This window comes from Lates calcarifer, linkage group LG23 (assembly GCF_001640805.2).
Source record: "Lates calcarifer isolate ASB-BC8 linkage group LG23, TLL_Latcal_v3, whole genome shotgun sequence".
NCBI classification, from domain to species: Eukaryota; Metazoa; Chordata; class Actinopteri; family Centropomidae; genus Lates; species Lates calcarifer.
This window is the reverse complement of record NC_066855.1, coordinates 13806951-13830466: the sequence shown is the minus strand read 5'-3', so window position 1 is coordinate 13830466 and position 23516 is coordinate 13806951. Positions and strand designations below refer to the sequence as shown.

General features: G+C 41.0%; 1 protein-coding gene across 1 annotated transcript in view; it reads left to right on the top strand.

Annotated features, from left to right (window-relative positions):
• LOC108882880 (inactive ubiquitin carboxyl-terminal hydrolase 54) overlaps positions 1-23516 on the top strand; it is a 53216-nt gene that overhangs the window by 5127 nt on the left and 24573 nt on the right. Inside the window, 5 exon segments of the mRNA XM_018675625.2 lie at positions 5085-5687; positions 14250-14342; positions 21272-21406; positions 22681-22794; positions 22930-23012. Of these exon segments, the coding sequence (XP_018531141.2) occupies positions 5532-5687; positions 14250-14342; positions 21272-21406; positions 22681-22794; positions 22930-23012 (581 nt within the window). The 5' untranslated portion in view covers positions 5085-5531.

The window sequence follows — 23516 nt, the reverse complement described above, 5'->3', positions numbered from 1 at the left end:
AACAATTTAGGGGAAGACCCTTTCCTGTTTGAACATGACAGTCCCCTTTATGCACAAAGTGAGGTCCATTAAGAGAAGGTTTTCCCCAGTTTGTGTGAAAGATCTGGACTTGCCTGCACAGTTGCTGCGACCTCAACCCCATCCAACACCTTTGGGATGGCTGCGAGCCAAGCCTTATCACCCAGCATCAGTGGCTGACCTCACTAATGCTCTTGTGGCAGAATGGGAGGAAATCCCTGCAGCCAGGTTCCAAAATCTGCAAAGCTTGAAACCAGAAGAGTTGAGGCTGTTGAAGCAGCATGATAATACAGAATGAGATGTGAGTGTAATGTTCAGATGGTCACATACATTTTTTTGGGTGTCTACATATCTAAGGTCATGCAGCATGTTTTCATTTTTTTTTAACAGTGGTTCTTAATCTGGAGTTTGGGACCCCATAGGAGGGCAAGTTTAATCAATAAAAACAGGAATATACATTATTTCCTTTTCAATTTTTATCTAATCTTTGTTCTTTTTATGAGAGGTACTGGTTAGTTTTTCAGGGGTCTAAAAACTATTCAAGTAAAAGAATCAGACAGGGCAGCATTATTCTTTGGTTTAGTTGCTCTCTGCTCATATGCATATGAAACTGCTTCACCCTTCAGAAATGTGTCATAAGCCAAAAACTCGGGACCCACTGTTTTAGACAAATGTTGGCACCTCAATATTCGCACTTATTGAGTAACTGTTATTGATACAAATAGTTGAGTTTAAGTCTTTATAAGACATGAGAGGTCATACTTCGCAATTTTGTTATTTCCATTCAGCTTTTCCAGTTTGATACTTTGTGCTTTGCATACTTGGAGGGAAACCTTGCACTTCCAATACAGACCACAGCAAAACAACCACATGCGAAATCCAGTCCCAAGGAGAAATAAATGACCTCACATTGACGTGAGACTTTATCACCAAAACACCACACGTCTCATGTTCTTTCCAAAGCAGAGAGAGAAAGATGGAAAGAAACGATGGAGGGAGGAAGAGAAAGAGAGCAAACAATTTGAAAACCAACACTGGCACTCAGATTAACAGAGAAAAATGGAAAGAATGCATGATCCGTGTGTCATATGTCGTGCCATTCTCTCAAATGTTGATCTGATGGAGCTGCAGAATGACAGATGGATGTGGGGGGATGTTTTTGCAGAATGTTTACATTAATCGTCAAGATGTGGATCAGAGAGGTGTCACAGTGCACTGGGGATCAAATAGGCATGGAGCCATCCTTCAGATTCTGTCGGACAAACTCATGCAAACCTCAGATGGTCTGCACGTCACTTGGTGACTTAAGAAAAAGTTGGAGAATGGAAAGGGTAAGAGGGAGAGAAAGCAAGAGAGAGGACAGGGGAGGAGGAAAGAAGTGGGTTTGATATCGAAAAGGTTTTACAAGGAAGGAGTAGAAGCAACTGATGTAGTATTGTGCATAGCTGATGTCTATGGCAGTAGTAAGATTAGTCACAGAAGGATTATTAGCAGTAAACATAGGGGGAGGAGTAGTATTAGTGGTAGTTGAAGTAGCATTAGTAGTGTCAGTAGGTGTGGCAGCAGTGGTGACAGTGTAGTGAAACCATTAAAACAGCTACCTGTCCCCCAATGCTCCCAGCTGTGCCCTCGCTGGCTTTATGTTTCCTGAAGTAGTTTAAGAGTCAAATAAAACCTTTTCCCACACCATTTGGCATCACATATACATCCCGTATGTGCTCGTTCAAAATCATTATTGAAGCTGTGTCACACTTCTTGTGAGTAAAGTACTGAATGACCAGAAAAGAAAGCAGAGATTATCATCAAACATATCCCTTAATTGTTTTGTTCGCAACAACACCATGAACAGCAACCTTAAAACACACCTTAGAACTGAGTCAACACACAAACCAATCAACTTGTATTGCACTGCATCACAAGAGTCCCATTTCCTTTTTTCTAGCCACTCAGTGTATTAAAATTCAATTCCATTTTACATAATGTAATCTTTACATAGAACATGTCTCTATAATTCAATCTGACCTGTTTGGTAAGTTTAGAAACATTTGAATCATGAGTAGAATATAAAATACAGCTCTGTGGGTTTGAATAATGCTGGGTAATGATGAACCTACCAAATGTCTGTGGAGTTGAAAAGGGTAAAAGGTCTGTTTACTAAAATGACTAAAAAGCATATTTCTTCACTTATGCCTGTAGTATCTGACCATGCAGATAGTTGAGATAGTTGAGGTTTTGGAGGCTTCTTCCTCCATCCCAGGACAATGGATGTGAAAGGAATTTTCTTTGTGGTGCTCACAGCATTGAAAATGACATTTAAAAATTCACAGTCATCTGTCAGCTGTTTTTATAGGGACTATTTCTCAAGTAGAAAGTATTTCCAATGCAAACTGTTGACACTGAGGTCTGCGAATTATCCAGGGCAAAGAGACACTTCTGTTGAGTTTTTCAAAGGTCATTTTTCGTACTTCGAGCACCACAAATATAATTTACTTTAATTGTATTGGGGTGGTGACAGAAATATCAAAACCTAGTCTTTTTTTGTGATTTGGGTATACCAGCCTTTTAAGTATAATCTACACTTGGTCCTAAATCTAAAAATGACCCTACATCTCCCTCCTGACCACTGAAGAAGTCAGGACCTCACTTTCTGACAATTTCCCCACACTTAAAGTCAAACTGGGACTGATTTCCACAAGGTTAGACTATGAAGCCACACACACACACACACACACACACACACACACACAGCGTCTGTGTGTGGATGTACAACCAGTGTCCTCACCTCAGCATCACACGTGGAAATGTCTTCCATGTGTGGTCGCTGTCTGGGCTGAGACCACAGGTCCTGGTTTCCTTATGCCTGCAAGCGCAGGGTCAGGGAGTTTGATTGACTTGTGCCTTGACTCACTCTGGCTTCCAGGAACTCTCCAGCATCAATACACATCATCATCATTCGCCAGCCCTGTGTGTGTGTCTGTGTGTATGTGTGTGTGTGTGTGTGTGTGTGTTTCCTCAACCAGTGCAGCACAGTGTGTCTTTCTGTTAAATCACATGGTTCGGCTTTTCCCCCCGCGTGCCTGCTGCTTGGCCTATTTCCATGGTAACTAGCCGAAGATGTGGACACACACACACACGCACACACAGGCCACATAAACAGCGCTTGTGCGAGGGCTTGCCAGAGCGATCGCGGTTGTGTGTGGCTGTAGGGTGCAGTCAGAGAGGATGTGTGATCACACACTCCACACAGGCTCAGCGGGAGACACACATACACATACACACTCACATGCACACACTGTATGCTGAGACAGAAGCTCAGGATGCTGTGCTGTGGAGGAAAAATGGCACACAAGGGCATGCCAGCCAAATCCTTTTATAAATCCTCTGGCAATTTGGATTTGTTTGTTTATGGATGAATGTATCCAATGTGAATTTCTGTATTTTTCATATAGATAGATAGATAGAGAGAGAGAGAGAGAGAGAGAGAGAGAGAGAGAGTATGGCAGGAGGACTGTGTGACAAGTAAATGAACTGACATTGCAAAGTTGCCATCTAACAGTTGCATAATGTTTCCTTTCATATTCGCTCTGATGCATTTCACTTGTCACGATGTCCCCGCTACCTCCATCCCACCCCCTCATCACCTCACCTCGCCACCCCAGTCCCATGTGGCCATTGCCATGGCAATAGCCCACGCTGTTCGCCTGCTCACCGCAGCATCCCTGCGCCCTCTGGCCTTTCGCCAAAAGGGGGTGCTGTGGCGGCAATGCAACCCGACAACCAGGCAAGGGAGCGTTGCCAAAAAGTGGGGAGGCTATAGGGGAAGGAAGGGAGGGAGGGTGGAGGGGGGCACTGCGGATTTGTTAGTTACTGCCCTGTGGTGTTATGCAACTTCGTGTACATACACCCACGCACACATACTGTCTGGTGACAAACACACACGGACTGCTTTATTTTTTTTTCTCATCTCACAAACACATGATTGGAAACTCTGCATAGCGATGCTGAACCAACATAAGCTCCAGATGAAGTCCCTAAGTACCGATTATAAAATGACATAACAGATTTCTCCAAGCGGCCCCTCTGTCATATCACTGATGCAATGTTACCCTGACTAACATTGTTGTGTTCATGTGATGATTTTCATGATTGATGGCACAAACACAATCAGAACTATACATTTAAAGCTGCAGTCGATTGTTGGCCCTTGGCAGGGTAAACAGTTACCCTCTGAAGACAGGGAGCAACGTTAGCTCTGGTTTGGCCTCCAACAACTCTATACCTAGCTCTTTAGCTGCCACATTTTCAACTTTCTTTAAAAGCTAGTTGCTAACTTTGTTGCTATCTTTGTGCACAGTGGGGCTTGTTTATGTAAACATGGGCTGGTGAGCGTGATGAGACTAAACCATATACAAAATGTACAGAAAAACCAAAACAATGCAGTAAGAAGGGCTAAACAGTCTCAGTAGTGCCGCAAAGTTGGCTGTTAAACTACTATGATTTTGGCACTATAAGCAACCATCTCACATATAGGTAATGATTAATGCATTATGTTGCTGTAATCCCCAAATGCAATATTACAAATATTTAGTGTAATACTGTCCCCACACACATGAAAATCAACCAAATGTTTTGGCAAGGCTAAGTCAATAGTGTTAGCTACATATCACTATGCAGATGAACTCTCCTTCCACCAGTTAAAGGGTGAGCTATAAATATTTTTTGCCTTCTTAAGTTGCCCCAAAATCATCTGTATGTTGTCATCAATCAGTTTAGCAACAGTGGTTACCTTTTTAATCCAAACATGGTGTTTAAGTCCAGTTTTAACCCTGAAAACAACATTTGGAGTTTCTATTTGCATTGCTAGCAATATTCCCACTACTGACAGAACTCTCCATATACATTATATGATGTAATATATACAGTGAACAGCTCAAAACCACTTTTTTGTGTGTTTTAATTTAGTAGTTTTAATAGTTTTAATACCAGCATCTGTTGGTAAAAAACTGCTCAAGGTAGTTCTTACGGCTTTGTGTGAGTCCTAACAGCTTGGTCTTTGTGTCTTGCAGGCAAAGTAAAAGAGAAGAAAAGCACTGAAGGAGTCTCCACATGGGAGCAGCAGTGCTGCCTAATCAACATTTATCTGACAGAATCTGCCAAAGGACGCCTTGGACACGCTCTCATGTCCTCAAACACAAATTGCTAAATCCAAGGAGCTAAAAAAAGAAAAAACAAAAAGCCAACCGCTGGCTCCAGCAAGCGAACAGATTTTAAAGGAAAAACACGGCTGGAGAGGGGGAGGGTTGTATGGGTGCCAAATCCCCTTTCAAGACACACCGCATCTCCTCAATCTACGGCCGCCACCTCCCTCGTCTTCCTCCCTCCAGTTCCTCCTCCTCTGCTTTTCTCTCATTCTCCCTCTTTCTCTCTCATGGGAGTGACATAGAGGCCGTTGCTTGGTCTGCTGCCCCGCCCCTTCCCCGCCTCACCGTGGAAACGGGGGCGTCCAGGTAGTGATGTCGTGGAAGAGGAACTACTTTGCGTCGGGTGGTGGAGCGGTAGGTGGGGTGCAGGGGCTGGTGACCCCAAGAACCATGACCTCTATCGCACCCAGCAAAGGCCTGAGCAACGAGCCGGGACAGAACAGCTGCTTCCTCAACAGCGCTCTGCAGGTCAGTTGGATAAACATGCACACACACACACACACACAAATTCAGGGCAGTCAGAAAGTATTAGGAGAGTAACATGTTTTTCATGGAGATATTTTGAACCATGTAGCGGCCTTGACTAGCCAAGTCGGTCACCTGACCTCAATCCACAGGCTTGTGTCAACTATTTTTAGTTGGGGGGTGTTTGACCAAGCCAGTTTTCACAAAAGTAGAAGAAAAGTGTGACACTGGTCCAAGGACTCCAAATAGTTTTGTAGTCAAACTACACCATTTGGAGGCTTTGGGACACTTTAGTGGGTACAAACTTTTTCCACCCTTACTGAAGACCAGACTTAAGCCAAAAAGACACAAGAAATGAATGTGGCAGCAGCACAGGCCAGTACAGGAAGATGTCCAGTTGAAAACTGTGGGTTGGAGACTTCAACTAATCACTGAAATATTAAATATGATGACTTCAATTTGACTTTATGCCATTATAACTTGTCCTATTACATTCTATTCCCTCAAATTAGACAAATGTTGTCAAATAGTTTAAAAAAAAAAAAAGACAAAAAGGGATACAGTTCCAAGACCAATTATCTGGTGTGAGTGCAAACAGAATTATATGAAATATGAAAATCAGCGTTTTAATCTCAGAGTCATTGTTTCCTTTCAAATCCAACATGCTGGAGTTACAGAGCCAAGACAATGACAAAAAATGTGTCTCTGTCCTTAAAATTTTCTGACTGCATTTCAAAAACGCACCCTTCCATGCTAAAAATACAGGCTGTTAAAGCGCTGTGCCAGAGTTCTTGTTGTGCTTTACTGTCGCAGCAATGTGAAACGTCATTAATGTGTTTATGCATTATTGGCAAAAAAAGAATTAAGGCGTCTGTATTCTAGTGATGGGCACTAAATGCACAATGCACCCACAGTTCACATACCTCCCCCCTCATCACACTGCAGTATTTAAATGCGAACAGGGATGAGATTAGCGCCATATTAACGGGCGTTTGCGTGTTTTGGTGGGTTTTGGCACTGCTGCCGGTCTGGCTTCAGTGTGGACATCCAGTCTGTGTGTGGAGATGCTTACACTGCGCTGCTACTGCTGCATCTCCTCTCTCTCTCTCTTTACACACACACACACGCTTCCCTCCTCCCAAGACTTCCAGCTGGCACAGTCATACCTACACACACGCACACACACAAATGCCTCTTGAATACTGGCTTGAAAGAGGGAGAGGGAGAGGGAAGAAGAGAGAGAGGTTGGAGTAAGCTGAGGAGGGAAGGAGGTGATGGGGCAGAAGCTTAGGGAGAGTTGAAGTGAGCAGAGGGATAGATGAGAAGAGGAAAAGTTGCTGGAGGAGGAGAAGAGAAGACAGAGGGATGAGGAGTATACAGTATGAAAAAACTGAGGAGAAGACTAAAAGGGGTACTGCTGGGAGAAAGAGTGGAATTAAAGAGTCAAATAAGGTAAGAGGGAGAGAAAGAGTGTTTGCGGCGAAAGGGAAAAAGATAGATAAAGAAGGAAGGATGGAGAGGAGGAGGAAGAGATGGATGAAAAGACAAAGTGAAGGACATGAAGTTTATCTGTGAAATGAAGAATATGTTTCAACAAAGGCAAAGCAGCTTCAGTGGGGAGGGAAGTGGGCCACTTCAAGGACACACACACATGTTCACACACACATGAGGGCAGAGGATGTTTAACAGGACACAGATGAGTGAGGATAAACCAAGAGAATGATGAAGAACTGAGATGCTTGTTTGCTGTTTTACAGTGTATTTCTCTCTGTGTGTATGTGCATGTTTGCTTATGTTATCAAAGTTTGACATGAACAATTAGGGGTCAAAGTTCAGGTGTAGAACAGACTCACTCTATTAGCAGCTGGGCTGCAACTTGATGATTTTCTCTTAATGAATTCATTTCTTCATTTGGTCTATGAAATGTAAATACTAAATAGGAAAAATGGCCATTGCAATTTCCCAGGGCCCAAGATCACATCCAATAGTCCAAAAAAAATGTTATCCGAAAATTATCAGAAACCATTGAATGTTTTGGATTTTTCCTTTTAAAAAGCTTTCTGATGATTAATCGATCAACAAAGCTGATATAAAACTGATTATTTTAGCACTGCAGAACCAAGCTCTGTTTAATGCTCTAAAACTAGTGCGCTGAAAGTAAGTTAAAATAATCTCTCCTGCCTCCTTGCCCCTAAGAGCCCCTTGAGCAAGGCACTTAACTCCCTGCTGCTGCAGTGGAGCTGCTGGGTGGTGGCAGCATCAGCTGCGATTTGTTGTGGATGTGTGTAATTTAATGAGAGCGAAGGAGGGTGCTGCAAGGTATAGTCTATGTACATGCTCAGCAACTTTTTCACTGTGTAAACGCAGGTAAAAATAAAATAGCTAAAGGAGTTACAGAGTATGTGAGCTATGATGGAGCAGAAACACATGGGTTCACTCGTCAGGCAGTGGTGTGTGTGTGTGTGTGTGTGTGTGTGTGTGTGTGTGTGTGTGATGCAGTGTAGGGAGGAGAAATTTGCCTTTTCTTTTCATTTATACTCACATTTTGGCACTTCACAGTAATACCAGAATGAATTATAAAACTCAAATGTTGCAAATGAAATCAAGTGATCAAATTATAGTAAGTTTAACAGTTTTGTATCAGATGAGAAAAGGGTTTTCAAGCACAAATTCAGATAAAGTCAAAGAACAAATGAGAGATCTACTAAAGTTCACAGTAGGCTATGAAGTCACTAATAAAAAGCTATAATGTCTAATCCTTCAGAAATAAAACCAATTTATATAGATAAAGAAAGGTATAAAGTACCAGTCAAAAGTTTGGAAACACCTTATGATTGAATAGTTTTTCTTTATTGGTATTATTTTCTACATTGCAGATTAATGTCGAAGGAACACATATGGAATTATGTTGTAAACAAAAAAATGTTAAACCAACCAGAGTATGTTTTAGATTTTAGATTCTTTGAAGTAGCCACCTTTTGCTTTGATAACAGCTTTGCACACTTTTGGCATTCTCTCAATCAGCTTCATGAGGTAGTCACCTAGATTGGTGTTCCAACAGTCTTCAAGGAGTTTCCAGAGGTGCTGAGCACTTGTTGGCTGCTTTGCCTTCACTCTGTGGTCCTACTCATCCCAAACCATCTCAAGTGGGTTTAGGTCAGATGACTGTAGAGACCAGGACATGTGACACAACACTCTATCACTCTACTTCTTGGTCAAATAGCTCTTACATAGCCTAGAAGTGTGTTTGGGGTCATTGTCCTCTTGAAAAACAAATGATGATCCCACTAAGTGCAAACCAGATGGGATGGGATGGTAGCCATGCTGGTTAGGTGTGTCTTGAATGTAGAATAAATCACCAACAATGATGCTTCACGGTGGGAACCACACATGTAGAAACTATCTGCTCACCTTTTCTGCACCTCACAAAGACATGGAATCAAAAAATCTCTAATTTGGACTCATCAGACCAAAGTACACTGGTCTAACATCCATTTCTTATGTTTCTTGGCCCAAGCAGTTCTCTTCTTCTGGTTGTTCTTCCTCAGAAGTGGCTTCTTTGCAGCAATTCGACCACGAAGGCCTGATTCATTAAGTCTCCTCTTAACAGTTGATGTTGAGATGCGTCTGCTACTTGAACTCTGTTTAGCGTTTATGTGGGCTCTAATCTGAGGTGCTGTTAATTTGCTGTTTCTGAGGCTGGTAACTAATGAACTTATCCTCTGCAGCAGAGGTAACTCTTGGTCTTCTTTCCTGGGATGGTCCTCACGAGAGCCAGTTTCATCATAGCATTCGAGGATAAGTTCAAGATTCTTGAAATTTTCTGGATTGACTGACCTTCATTTCTTACAGTAATGATGGACTGTCGTTTCTCTTTACTTAATTGAGTGGTTAATGTCATAACATAGATTAGAACAGTGTCAAATAGGGTTATTCACAGGCACACCTGTTAACTGAAAGCCTGTCATCAATCTACAATGTAGAAAGTAAATTTAAAAAGTAATAAAAACAAAGAAAACCCATTGAATCAGAAGGTGTGTCCAAACTTCTGACTGGTACTATGTTCAGTATGATCCATACAGTGCCACAGAAACTACAAATCAAAATCAAATTTAGTTCAGTGGTAACTTTGATTCTTTGCTTTGCTCCAGGACCCATTACAAAACTGGTTCCCACGATTGCTTATGTTTTTTGGCCGTAGCACTGAGCAATAAGAACAAATCATGTTCACTATACAGTATTTGCATGTGTCCAGCTGTACTTTGGCACTGCAGCTGAACCACCGACAAGAAAACAGCGATGGACATTTTCAAGACAGATACCATATTTGAGTATTTTTGCTGATGTGATGGTACTGTATTACCGGTTCTGGTACAGTATGTTAGAGGATACAGGGCCATTTACTGCATAGACTGTTATATACTTTTATTTTGCAGTATAAGATTTGATCCCCAGTTTTATCCAAGCAGCAATGCAGGATTTTGGAGAAAGTATAAAAAAAACCCCACCAGGCCTGCAGCACCCAGCAAAAAATACAGCTGTAATAGCTGTGGTTGTTGATGTTTGTAGCAGGGAGTTCAGAATCAAAGGGGCATGTACTGTATATACTGTATACTCAGGGGTTGATGAAAGGTTTGGGAGCAGGTGTGAAGGTCGAAGTGGAGGTCAGGTTATGATGAGAGGCAGGAAATGCTGAGGACAGCTGCAGGGCACGGAGGGAATAGCTGGAATGCCAGCAAATTTAAGAGCCATTTTCACTGAGGATATTTTAGATGTGTCACAGTAGGAAAAACACAGGTGTGAATAATGAAATGAATAATGGTTGAATTCCATTTAGCTGCCTCAGTTTCAGCCTCCTGGGACACATTAATAGAACAAAGATGTTGTTATCATTATTAATAATAACTGTGGTTTTGCTGCTATGACAAGTTAAAATGTTGTGTGAAAACAAGGGTCTGTTGACTGGCAGATAACATACTAGAGGTCAAAAGTGCAGAAATAAGCAGCATCATGTGATACATAAAATGCAGAGATGCCAGAGCCACGTGTGGTAATAAGAGACTAGAACAGGAGGAGCTGCGGTCATGGAGGGTAGAAATCAACCTACAATGGTATGAGGCATGTAGAGCAGATTATGACTGAGAGTGAGACTGAGCTTGTCAGATTAGATAGATCCCCTTGTTGTCTACATTGAATGTGATTAGAGTTCATAAGAGCCGTCTGACGCTCATCAGTTGATGCACACAACCTCAGTGATGTGCCAGAAATCGCAACACCTCAGTGTGACAACAATAATACTTCCTGTCATTAACAACAGCAGCCGTGTCTCTAATTCCCTTTATGCCTGTATAATGAAAGGATTAAACATTTCATCTTTTTAGATTTATCTGTATTTACAATTTTCTGCTTTTATTTGTGCAGTGATACCTATTAAAATGATAGGTGCCACTTTAAAATAAATCTATGTAATGAGGGGTTTATAAGCCATATCAAATGCCTTTATCTATGTGTAATAATCTCCTTTTTTATACTTATAATTCACCATTATTCCAGTATCGTCACTTGTGACCACATTTGCTGTTGATCAGTGCTTTCAGGACTTTAAAGTCCCTCAAAGTATGAGTGTCCAGTTTCCCCAGTTCAGAAGTGGCACAAGGGAACTTTAAAGCTAACCTTTCCTGTGATCTGGTGTCGTGGTTATTCACTCTGAACAAAAGTTGTAACACGTAAGATTTCTGGCCTGATGACCTAATGACACCCGAGGTTACCATGGGAACGGCAAAAAAGGTGTAACAGTAGAGTAAAATCTTGTTGAGCAGCTACTTCACAAAACACGTTTAGCGCTTACTGGGGTGACAAACGCATTGTGTTTCCTGTGGCTGCTTCACAATACAAGCCGCCCCAGTAAAATGACTTTAAAGCAGTAAGATCTTCTGTTAGCGTTAGCTGTGACTTTATACAGCTCTGATAAGGTGTTAAGAGTATGAACAGTAAACGGTGATGCTGTTATCAATGACAGAACTGCACTGGATTTCATAATAGAGATAATTACTGACTGTTATACATTAAATTTCTGTTAATACCATACCATACCATTAACTTAGACACCATGAAAATACAGGTAGTATTTCATCATGTTTATGAGCCTGTAAACATCTGACATCACAAACAAGGAGACACGACCACCAGCAGCAATCAATACAGGCTCTTCAACTCAGTCACACAAATTACAGTGACGACATGTAGCAGGGAGATGGCGACCTCCCAAAAGCATAAGTTCATGAGGTCAGTTTCTATTCTGTGTTTGTTTCATCACTTTTTATGTTTGCTAATTACTTTTACTGTAGTTTCTTTTCCCTAAGAAGCTCCTGCAGTCTTTCTATTGTTTCAAGCCGGGGGGTGGGGGAGGGGGCAAATGACACAAATGGCAGAACAGCAGAGAAAGACGAGAGGTGTACTTAGAGGAGGAGAAAAAGAGATGGATAGATAAATAGATGGATAGATAGATACTAATAAAGAGAGATGGGCATGGAGAGAGTGTGCCCTCCTTGTGGCTGCTGCAGTGCTGTGCAGGGAGCCGATTCATCACGACCAAATAAACTACAGAGAGGAGGGGAAACAGAGAGGGGGGAAAGATAGAACGCATACACTGGCGTCAGCATGCAGTCTGTCATCCTCCGCCCCCTCTTTCCTCCACCTATCACTCTCTCCTTAACACACACACACACACCACACACACACACACACACAGAGCAGACCTGTATTGCTAAGGTTGCCATATATATTGGTTTTGTGTATGTGAGTGTGAGTGTCTTTTGTGTAGACTTTCAACTGTGTGTGCATACTGTAAGTGTGTGTGTGTGTGTGTGTGTGCGTGTGTGGTCCTGTGCTGCAGATTTTAGTCGAAGCCTGAGGGACAGTGTTGTGTCAATATTATCTTTCAGCATGCTGAATGAATGTACTAAGAGCTCCTTCCTCTAATTATGCACTAGAGAGAGACAGAGAGAAAGAGAGAGAGAGAGAGAGAGAGAGAGAACAAGAAGATGTCTACCTCTTGCAGACCACTTCTTTGCCAGTTTCCATGTGCTCTTCCTCGTTGTTTTCTGTCTGTCTGTCTCATCGAATCTCTGCCTCTGCCTCTCTTTGGTTGCTGAAAATATACAAAGTAGAGAGCACACTCAGTAGGAGCTGTTGGGAAAAACAATTAGCTGAAAATGGCTGAACGCCACACAGAGCTGCAGACTGTGGTGTTGATTCTCCGCAAACCTCTTGCATTACAGGAAGTCATTTGATTCAATTTTAGCACAGCAAATATTGCTTAATTTTTTAAAGCAACAGGGAACTTGATTGAAAATCATGTTTTGCCTAAATGTATACACTCAAAACAGAAAAAAATAGTTTATGATAAACCAGACCCCAGGATTTCAACATTATTTCTCCTTATAAACATTTAGGATAATTAAGAAAGCCCTACAGAAAAGTGAACGGCTGTGGTTGCCATAGTAAGTTGACAGCCAGTTGAGCTTTTAACCTCCTGATACAAAAATATTACAGAACAGCTTCATCATTTTCAGCGAGAAACTTTTGTGAGAAAGGTTCACTCACGAGCAGAAGACATGAGTTGTTTGTCGATTCAAACATCTGATATTTGACACACATTATCCAGATAATGTAATGTAAGCTTTTTTGACCACAGCACCCCTCCATAATAACGCTTCCCTTCAAATATTATCATCACTTGCTCTGTCAGTTGCTAATTCCGACTGCTGTGCACCTGGAAAACTTGCCAGAAAGCATGTTGTGTTACTATGGCAATGGGCAACTGCGAGCTGTCATCACCAATTTTAGCTGAGGTGTATCTGCACCTTTAACAGGGTTTTTAATATGATTATTCCAGTGATTATTGCTTATTTCTGTGTAAAATGTCATGTGATGCAAGTAAATGTTTTCTTGTTACTATGTGGTGATGTGGTTATTCAAATTTACAGTACAAAAAAAGGAATCAGCAAATATTGTGGCACTTTTGGTCTATCCCTAAATCGCATCAGATCTAGATACAGGTCACATGTTAAATGTGTGGAAATGGGACTTTTGGATGTGTTAACCACTGGTCTAAAAATATTGTATTTGTTTGCCTACTTACAACTTAAGCAACACTGTGGTAAAAAGCAGCATCATGTGAGACACACAAGTTTTAAACTAACATGATAGCTTTGAAAGCCCAGTGAAAATAATATTTAAGTAGATTCTACTGTGTCCATTCCTCCTGTGAAATAGACAGGATGGTAACTTCTGTAGGAATGAAGAATTAAACAACAACAAACTTTTAAAAAACTGCTGCAGCACAGAGAAATAAACAGAGAGGGCAAAAGTGTAGCAAATGAACAAAGTACAGTGAGAAAAGGATTAAGACAGAAAGGGAAATAGGCCTCAGGTCCAGTGACCAAACATTATTCATAGGGCTAATAACAAAATATATATCCCATTAAAAATCATAGATGTTGATCCTTTTTGTTTTGTTTTGTTTTTTTCTTTGTGAATAAATGCGTGTGTTTTATCTCCCAGGTTCTGTGGCATCTCGACATCTTTCGCCGAAGCTTTCGACAGCTGACCACGCACAAGTGCATGGAGGACTCGTGTATCTTCTGCGCTTTAAAGGTAAAAACAATCTCTTTGTCCTCTAATGGCTTATGGTGGTCTAAACTGTAAACCTGAAGCAGCGAACATTACTCTGACGTTTTTCTCTATGGCACTTTCTCTCAGATTACTTGTTTTTCTAACAGAACAGCGATTTGCTGCTGAGTAAGTTTGAGTTTTTAAAGTTTTTTTCCTCTTTATTTCTTCTGTTTGATGCACAAACACTGATATTAGAAATGTAAACATAGGTCTGTACTGAAGTACATTACCTGAAGTGGTGTACTCGTGTGCTATGAGGTACTAGTTTTACCTGAGTGTTTCTCTTTTAATGGGCTTTCAACATTTTCTCCACCACATTTCAGAAGATGACACTGTACTTTTTACCTCACTACATTTATCTGTCAACTAGAGTAACACGACTTTACATACAGTCATGTCATCGCTAATACACTCTTTCTTGTTCCCCTCCTGACTTTCATCTTTTTAACGACAAAAACAAGGCTGCGCTTTTTAAAGTCTTTCTGATCAGAGATACAGTGTCAATGTCCATCATTCATTTTACGTATAGTTTAAGCAGTTTAAAGCAAAAACATTATTGACCCTAAATTTGAGCTGATATGTTGACTATCAACATATTTGCCAAATACAGGAGTCAACAACAAACGTAATCTGGGCGTAGTTTCGTTTCCTACAAAAAGTATTTGCTGTTGCAGTTTCATTGTGTAGAAATGTCACTTCTAGGAGACAGGGGTGAAACAATATGATTTGTCTTTACTCTTTACCTTTTTCCTTCTTTCCTTTTTTCTGTCTGGTTTGTCACTGTGTTCCTTCATTTTTAAACATTTCCTTCTCAGTTTGTCCTTTTTTCCTTTCACGCTTCCTTCTTTTTGTCCTTCTTTCCCATCTCATTCAATTCCCATTTAGTTTCTTTTCCTTTGCCAAAAACTAAATTAAACTAAATACTTGATATTTCGCTTGTTTACTTTTAAACACCTGAATGCAGGACTTTTACCTACTAGCCATTTTCTCTCTCTTCTTGTGTAAAAAGCATCACATACTCTGCACCAGACAGTTTTTTTTTTTTTTTTTTAAACCAGTGAAGAGCTGCTCAGGAACTGCTCACGGAAAAGCTTTTATAACATAGTTACAGGTTGAATCACTGTTGTGTTCCAGCAGCTGCTGATAGAAAGTGGCCAAACAGAAGATGAAGATCTGTAACATCATGAAACCCTCATAATGAACAAGGCTTATGCAGCTCTGCGCCAGCCATTTGTTGCATCAATGATGACAAATATGTGTCTGAGTGAGGGGAAGAGTTGTGTGTAATGTGCTGTGGTGTAGTAGTGTGTGTGCGTGCCTGTGTGTGTGTGTGTAGCAGTGTCGATGTGTGTGTTCTACACGCTGTTCTGTCTCAAGCGCTTCTCTGTAATTAATTGGCTGACTGAAAGCGCTGAGCTAGCAGAGAGCCCACGCTGGGATGCTGTGCGCGCATGCACACACACAGACACCCCTACGCTTGCACACAAATCTTACTTGCATGCTGCACACATTAAACCGCTACACACATGCACCTTGAGATTCTCACAAATCTTTCTTACCACTCTGGGATGCTACACACACACACACACACACACACACACACACACACACACACAAAGGGGCTTGTGGGCGTGTTGTGTGTGACTCAGCTGTGGGTGTACGAATCAAAGGTATTGTCGCCGTGTTAAGTGTTCACATTTTCCTGTCAGTTTCCATTAACCATCCTGTCACCACCTCCCCTTTGTCAGAAATGAACAGATGTAACGTTGTTCTTTAAGTCTGTTTGTAGCTGTAGTCCCCACGGCAACGGAGATAAAAGTCTTTGAATAACCAGCCGAGACACACACCAAATGAACTTTAATGGTGTGTTAAATTTTCAAACATCCATTTTAGGGAACCAAAGAGATAAATGATTGTGATGGGCTCTTTTATTTTGGAGGGATTGTGTGTGAATTTCGGTTTATCTGCAGCAGATAAAGACGCCCGCCGCTGTAGTAAACATAAGTTCAGAGGCTGCCTGTGGCTATCCCTCTAGAAATCACTGCAACACTTTATCTCTCTCAACAGCAAAACACTCACACACACTTAGATGCAGATACCTGAACACACACACAGACACACACCGCAATAGGAGGAGAGAAGAAGAGGAGAAAATGGGAGAGAAGAAAGGAGAAAGATGAATGAATGTGGGAGTTGGTGTAGATTGCTCCTGTCTTCACACTTAGAGCACTGCGCGCGCGCGCGCACACACACACACACACACACACACACACACGTATATATATATATATATATATATATATTTAAACACACACAAACCTCCCTCTCTTACTCACTCTGCCTCATCCCTCCCTGTTCCTCCTCTCCTCTCTTCTCCTCCCTCCCTCCCTCTCTCTGTAGGGTATATTCCCCCTCCATTCTCCTTGGCGCATTGCTGCAGTCAGCACAGCCACCATAACACACACACACACACACACACAGACACACACACACACACACACACACACACACACACCCTATTGCTCACACATTGCCTTTTTCCTCTTCTCTCTTTCTCTGTTTCCCTTTCTCTCTCTCTCTCTCTCTCTCTCTCTCTCTCTCTCTCTCTCTCTCTCACACACACACACACACACTCTGCTCCCTGTCAGCAGGACTGCATTACCTTTCCCATTGCCAACCCTCAGCCTGCACGCACTCAGCCACACTCACAGGCTGAAGCCTATTGTGGCCTACAGCCATCTTTAACAGGTAATCTGCTCCCAAAATGTCAATGACGACTTCTGACATTTCAAAATAAGCAAACACAAAAAGACGGGAAATAAAACTGTGACTACATCCAGGAAACGACTCCTCTGAATCTCACACAGATTTAGGTTTGACTCGTGATGGATTCTGTGATGTGAATACCTGCTGGATCTCATATTAATTTGAACACTCATTAACTTATTTGGAAAGTTTGGAAAGTTAAAGTTGGTGTCCTAGGTAGAGTTGTGGTTGAGGAAAGAAAACTTTTTGCTGTGTTTTAGGTTGAGTAACCAGTCAGAGATACTTCAAACTTGTATATTGCATATTGTGACATCCCTGTATGGCGCAGAAGCTATAGGGTGGAGGTCGGGCTGAATGGTTTGACATATGAAGTACAGGACTTCATATATACCAGATATTCTTTTGTTCCAACTTTATCCACTTTATTTATTTACAATTCATAGACTAAATAATTGAATAAACAAAATCTAAAAAATAATCAGTAGATCAATCAATAATGAATATATTAATTAACTGATCTATTGCTGACCTTAATCAAGTCAAAACATTTGTCTCTAAAAATAACCAGAAAAGCATTCATCATGCTTTAGTTGCCAGACTGGGACAATGCTGTTGGAAAACAAGTCAAACACACAGACAGTGAATGTTGCAGATATGTTCACTATGAGCATTTTGCATTGGCAATTAAGGCATTAAGTCTCTTACAAAATGTATCCACTCATGCAAATTAGTCACATATTAATCTAACTTTTAAGTGATAGGGTTTAGTATTTTAAAATGGCCTCTTTCCAAAGCCGATGACTTTTCTTAACACAGCGTTTTAGTTTTCAAGTTTTACAGTAACTGAAGCTCACCAGTCACCAGAAGTGAGTAAGCTGTGATTTTCCATCAGTGCTGCTGTCTGACTCACTCTCCACTTCAGCTCAGTCACAGTGCAGCATCTGACCTGCACCAAGTTTGTTTTTTTTTTTGAATATTTTCAACAACTGTTTTATAATTTAAGTTTTAAAACCATTTCAATTCATTTAAAAAAAAAAACTTTTTTCTCTGTTAGCCAGACTAAAACAGTTCAGTTTGGATTCAGATATAAATTGATCAGCCACAACATAAAAACTGGATTTTATGCATTACAAACTTACAACACGACAAACATTACAAACATTAGTGTATATTGCTACTCATATTGCAATATTTATTATTTGTGAATTTCCCCTCATGGCTCAATAAAGTCTTATCTCTTTTTTCGGGCTGCAACTAATGATTATTTTCATTAGCTATTCTGCCATTATGTTTTTGGATTAATGAGTGAATAGTTTGGTTTAAAAGTGTCAGAAAATGGTGATTTTTCACTGTCCAAACTTTTTAAGCCTAAAGTGATGTAGTCAAACATTCCCAAACCCAAAGAGAGACCCAGAGAGTTTGTTATAAAAATCCTCATAGTGTAGCAGCTTGAACTAGTGAATGTTTGGCATTTGTGCATGAAAAACTATGACAGAGATTAATTGCTCAATAAATCAATGAATCAACTAACAGTTTCTGCACTAGTCTCTGTTTTAAAGTAGCACCACCTAGAACCATTTAAATATCAAGCATTCAATCCCCTTTAAAGGTAACTGTTAAAAGTTTGTTGTTTTATCCATGATAAAGAAAAGCAGCTGTGCTCTGCTTTAATTCTAATCACTGACGATTGTTAAAAGTTTTTATGGTGGGAACAGTATCAAAACATTCATATACATTTCTCCAATCAACCCTGCAGTGTGACCTGCTTCGGCGCTGTCCAACCAGATGTTCAGTTTCCTAAATGTTCATATTTTACACTAAAATATGTCTAAATGCACTGTTTCTGTCGCTGTCTGTAAGCTGCTTCCATAGATAAACAAATGAGAGACAAACATACATGTCTTAGTCCCAAAATTTCCTTAAATGTATTTAGTAACTTGAATGGAGCCAGTGTGGATACAAACCGATGATTCATGTGGGCTGCTGAAATGACTATGTTCGAATTTCTTTCTGTCACTTAATACATTGTTTGTGAGTCCTCAGGACACCGAGCACCTGCTGGTTTTCAGTCCAGCCGTCTAATCAGTGATTGAATTACTGCTGGGATGGAAAACCAGGAGCAGTCTGAGTCCACAGCACCAACCGCTGCTCTGACACATCAAACCGGCTCCTGTTTATTTCTGTTTTGGGCTGTTTTAGTGTTGGTCAAAAATAGTTTAGCTTTTTCCAGCTGAGAATTCTTACCAACAAAAAATTAGGTCATTTTTATCCGTTGGCAATCTGGAGAGAGGCATCCATGCTCTTATCTCTCCCACTTCAGACGTCCTCAGCTCCCTTCAGTTCACCCTCAGTCAAAAGTTAGTCTCACTGACTCTGCTTCAGCTGTAGTTTCACTTCTCATGTTCAGACTTAAATCCCCACATTTACAGTGATGATTAATCTGGACTTAGTAATTTTTAACCCACATGGGCCACAGAGTAACTGACCATGTTGTCGGTTACTACTGCAACTAAAACTATTGCTGCTACTGCTGCTGTTTCTGCCACTATTTACAACAGTAATAACAACTAGAAAGAACTCGGAATGTATCTAACTCCACAAAGACTGCACTGTCCTTTAAATGTAACAAAATATTTAGAGATGTTAATTCTGCATCTGGATCAGATAGTAGTACACATGGTCCTGCTGTTTGATAGCCAAGATATTAGGAGAAAATAAAGGTTACGACCATTTGAATTGATCATGTTGCTCAGAGTAAACATGTACACCTATCAACTAAAGTTGCTTCTAATTACACAATGTGTTTAAGGTGCTTAAGTCAAAAATGTATGCCTAAAGAAATGTGGCAACTATACAGGAAATACAAATATGAATATCAATTTTTGATTATCAATAATCAATTTTCTCAGGTCATCCAAATATTTTATGAACCAAATTTGTTGATGACTGTATAAAATCGGTATCAAGCTTTATCTTGAATAAATTTTACTTCTGTGCCTCACAGTTTAAGACAGTGATTCCCAAACTGGGAGTCAGGGCCTGTCGGGTGGATCACAAGATAAATCTGAGGAGTCACATGATAATTAAAAGGGAAAGCAAAAAAGATGTGATTTTTTAAAATGAACTTAAAATAAACTAATCTAACAGTCAAATCTTTTTAGTTTTTTTTAAAAGACACAATCTGAGTAGTGTAGAGATGAAAACTCTCAACTCATAGACTCCTGACAGCTGTGATGAGGAGTTTCAAATAGACACTGGTGTATTAAAAGGGGTCACGAGCCAACAGAACTGGAGGGCAGTGGTTTAGGAGATGTAAGGTGCTTCACACTACAAATACAGACGTTTCGCCTTCACCAAACGTTCCATACAACTGAGTGGAAATCTGTCAGGAGCATTTGAAATGGCAGAGGTGATAATGATAATACCCCTACACATGCAAATAATACAGCAGCACCAGGACAAAACAGAAAACACTGGATGGTCATATAGAGGTCATGATACTGGTCTAGGAGTTGTCTGGATCTGCCTGGATGTAAAGAGTGTAAACAACTCTCCCCTCTCCAAACTGACTGATCCTCCTCTTTGGTCTCTGAACGTTGCCCTCAAAACACACTTAAGTGGCCTAGCTTTCTCTCCGAGCACCCCCCCGCAACAGTTTGATTTGGTTTCTATTTTACTGCTACAAAGCACTCTGAGAGCTGTTTTTGTCAGAGAAAAGTGCACTACAAATGCCATTTATTATTGATATGGGCTGATATTGAGGCCAGCTGTGCTGTGAGGCGTTTGTTTTAGTCCAGTCTGGGTTTTGTTGTGCAGCACTTTGGTCCTGACAAGCTGACAACTAGTTCCACTGGTTCTGTTTTATGGGTCAGTTGACAGAACATGGTGCCGATTTACAGGACAAATGTGTTTAGAGGGTTTTGTTTCAGTCTGAGAGAAATAAATAAAAATACATAGGCACATTAATATATACATGTGTGCATGGACGCACTCCAACAATGCAGGGGTCTTTCAGGAAAAGCATTTTTGGCACAGTATATATTTGTAGCAGCGAAATAAAGAATTAATGGATTTCTATATGGTGTGTGTGTGTGTGTGTGTGTGTGTGTGTGTGTGTATGTGTGTGTGTGTGTGTGTGTTTGCAGAGTATCTTTGCTCAGTTCCAGTTCAGCAGTGAGCGTGTGCTGCCATCAGATGCACTGCGGAGCGCTCTGGCCAAGACTTTCCAAGACGAACAACGCTTTCAACTGGGCATCATGGACGACGCTGCCGAGTGCTTTGTGAGTGTGTGACAACACATGGCTACACACACACACACACGCACACACACACACACACACACACACACACATGGGAGAGCTGAGGGGTTGCCTAAAGCCCTGTTTGAGGAACTCCCAGATCTTGACTGCAGTCAGAAATCTTCAGGGGACAGGGGATATCCAGTACAGCTGCCTCAAAGAAATGTGTTTTTTGTCAAGTGTTTAATATTCAGTTGGTGTTTTGACTCTTGTTCATGAGGATGCAGTTGGTGTTTGTTGGTATATTACACTGCATTGTGTTGTGAGGTATTCCTTGCTACTTTGTCCGGCCCCTGTGTCTTTAAACTGATAGAAAGTGGAGGCCTAATTTTAACCACGTGACCACACCGACCAGCACAACAAAGAAACCGGACACATCCAAGCACACCGGCTAATCTGCCATTTAAAATCATTTGTATAAAGTTATGAAGTTGAATTACAACAGTGAAGAAAAACGAATTAAAACGACTAATTTGAATTTGAATTTGAATATTTGAAGATGAAAGTTCTTAAAATACACTATTAAGATCTGATCACACTCAGGTCACCACATCACTACATGACTCATTAGTAGCACATATCTCATATTAATGATTTGATCAAGACACTGCTCAGTAATGTGTATGTAGCCTTTATGCTCTTTTATCATATAACATTTGAAGTCTACTTCCTCAGATGCAAATATCTTCACAGTAGTTATATTCGATGGCGAGGGTGTTGTATTTTTCAAACGGTGCGTGTCTTATTTTGGAATAAACCTGGTCATTTATTAAAAGGGGAAAATTACGATAAGAAAATGTTATTAGTACAGGTTTTAAATATGAAAAGTCTTTACACTTTCCTCATCTTCTTTTCACACAACACTCCCTTTCCTCAAGCCTTCCTGTTGCTTTCTCCACCTTCACTCTCTTTCTCTGTCTCTTTTTTTCTGGCTTCAAGAACTCCACAGTGTGTGTGTGTGTGTGTGTGTGTCTGTGTGTTTTATGTGTGTGCCTGAGAGGCGCTGTCTGATCGATTGGTAGTAAATGTGTTCAGTCAGGGAATCCGTCGGCTTCTTATGAAATATAGATGCTGCTCCCACGGTCGGATTAACAAGAGCACCAACAGAGAGGAACGATCAAACATACACACACACACACATCCAACACATGTACATGCTGCACACATGTATACAATATAAACAAGCGCATATCCCAACTTATCACACACGTACAAACACGTTAATTGACGTCCGTTTTGCTGTCTGTGTTTCTCAGGAGAATCTCCTGATGCGTATCCACTTCCACATCAGCGCTGAGAGCAGAGAGGACATCTGCACAGCCAAACACTGTATACCACACCAGAAGTTTGCCATGACTCTGTTCGAACAGGTAGGAGATTGTCACTTTAAAGAGCTGTTACTTGGTTCACTTTTGGGGCTTTAATTAAAAAATAATCCTCAGCGCAAACATTTTGAAAAACATGACGTCCTGTGATGAATCTGAGGACGTGTTTGTTGTTTGCAGTGTGTGTGTAACAGCTGTGGAGCCACGTCAGACCCCCTGCCCTTCATTCAGATGGTTCATTACATCTCCACTACATCCCTCTGGTAAGACCAGACACACACCTACACACGCACACGCGCACACAGACACACACCCAAACACACAGACGGACACACACACTGCAGTAAATCTGGCAGCAAGCTGAGGCTGGGTGGCAGTAAAGGAAGGTACAGCGTGTTCTCTTCTTTCCTGCACGGGTCCCTGCTGAACACTGAACTGTGAGCACAATTACACACACATGCACATGTACACACAGACACATTATGCACACGCACGTGTATGTTCATGCATATGCAAGAGCAGGTGAGCTTGTGCATAATGCCCCTCCTGTGTTCAGGTAGCCTGCACACACACACACACAAGGGAGAAGCATGTGCGCATCCTCAGAGCTGTTACATAAAAATTGCACATGCTCTGAGTCAATGAAATAAGGAACAGGGGAAGTAATCAATCAGCTGTTTGATTCAGTAGACCCAGGGGGCAACATAAATCTATAAGTGGAACAGTGGGTCGGAAAAGACTACGAATGAGAGGGAAATAAGAGGATA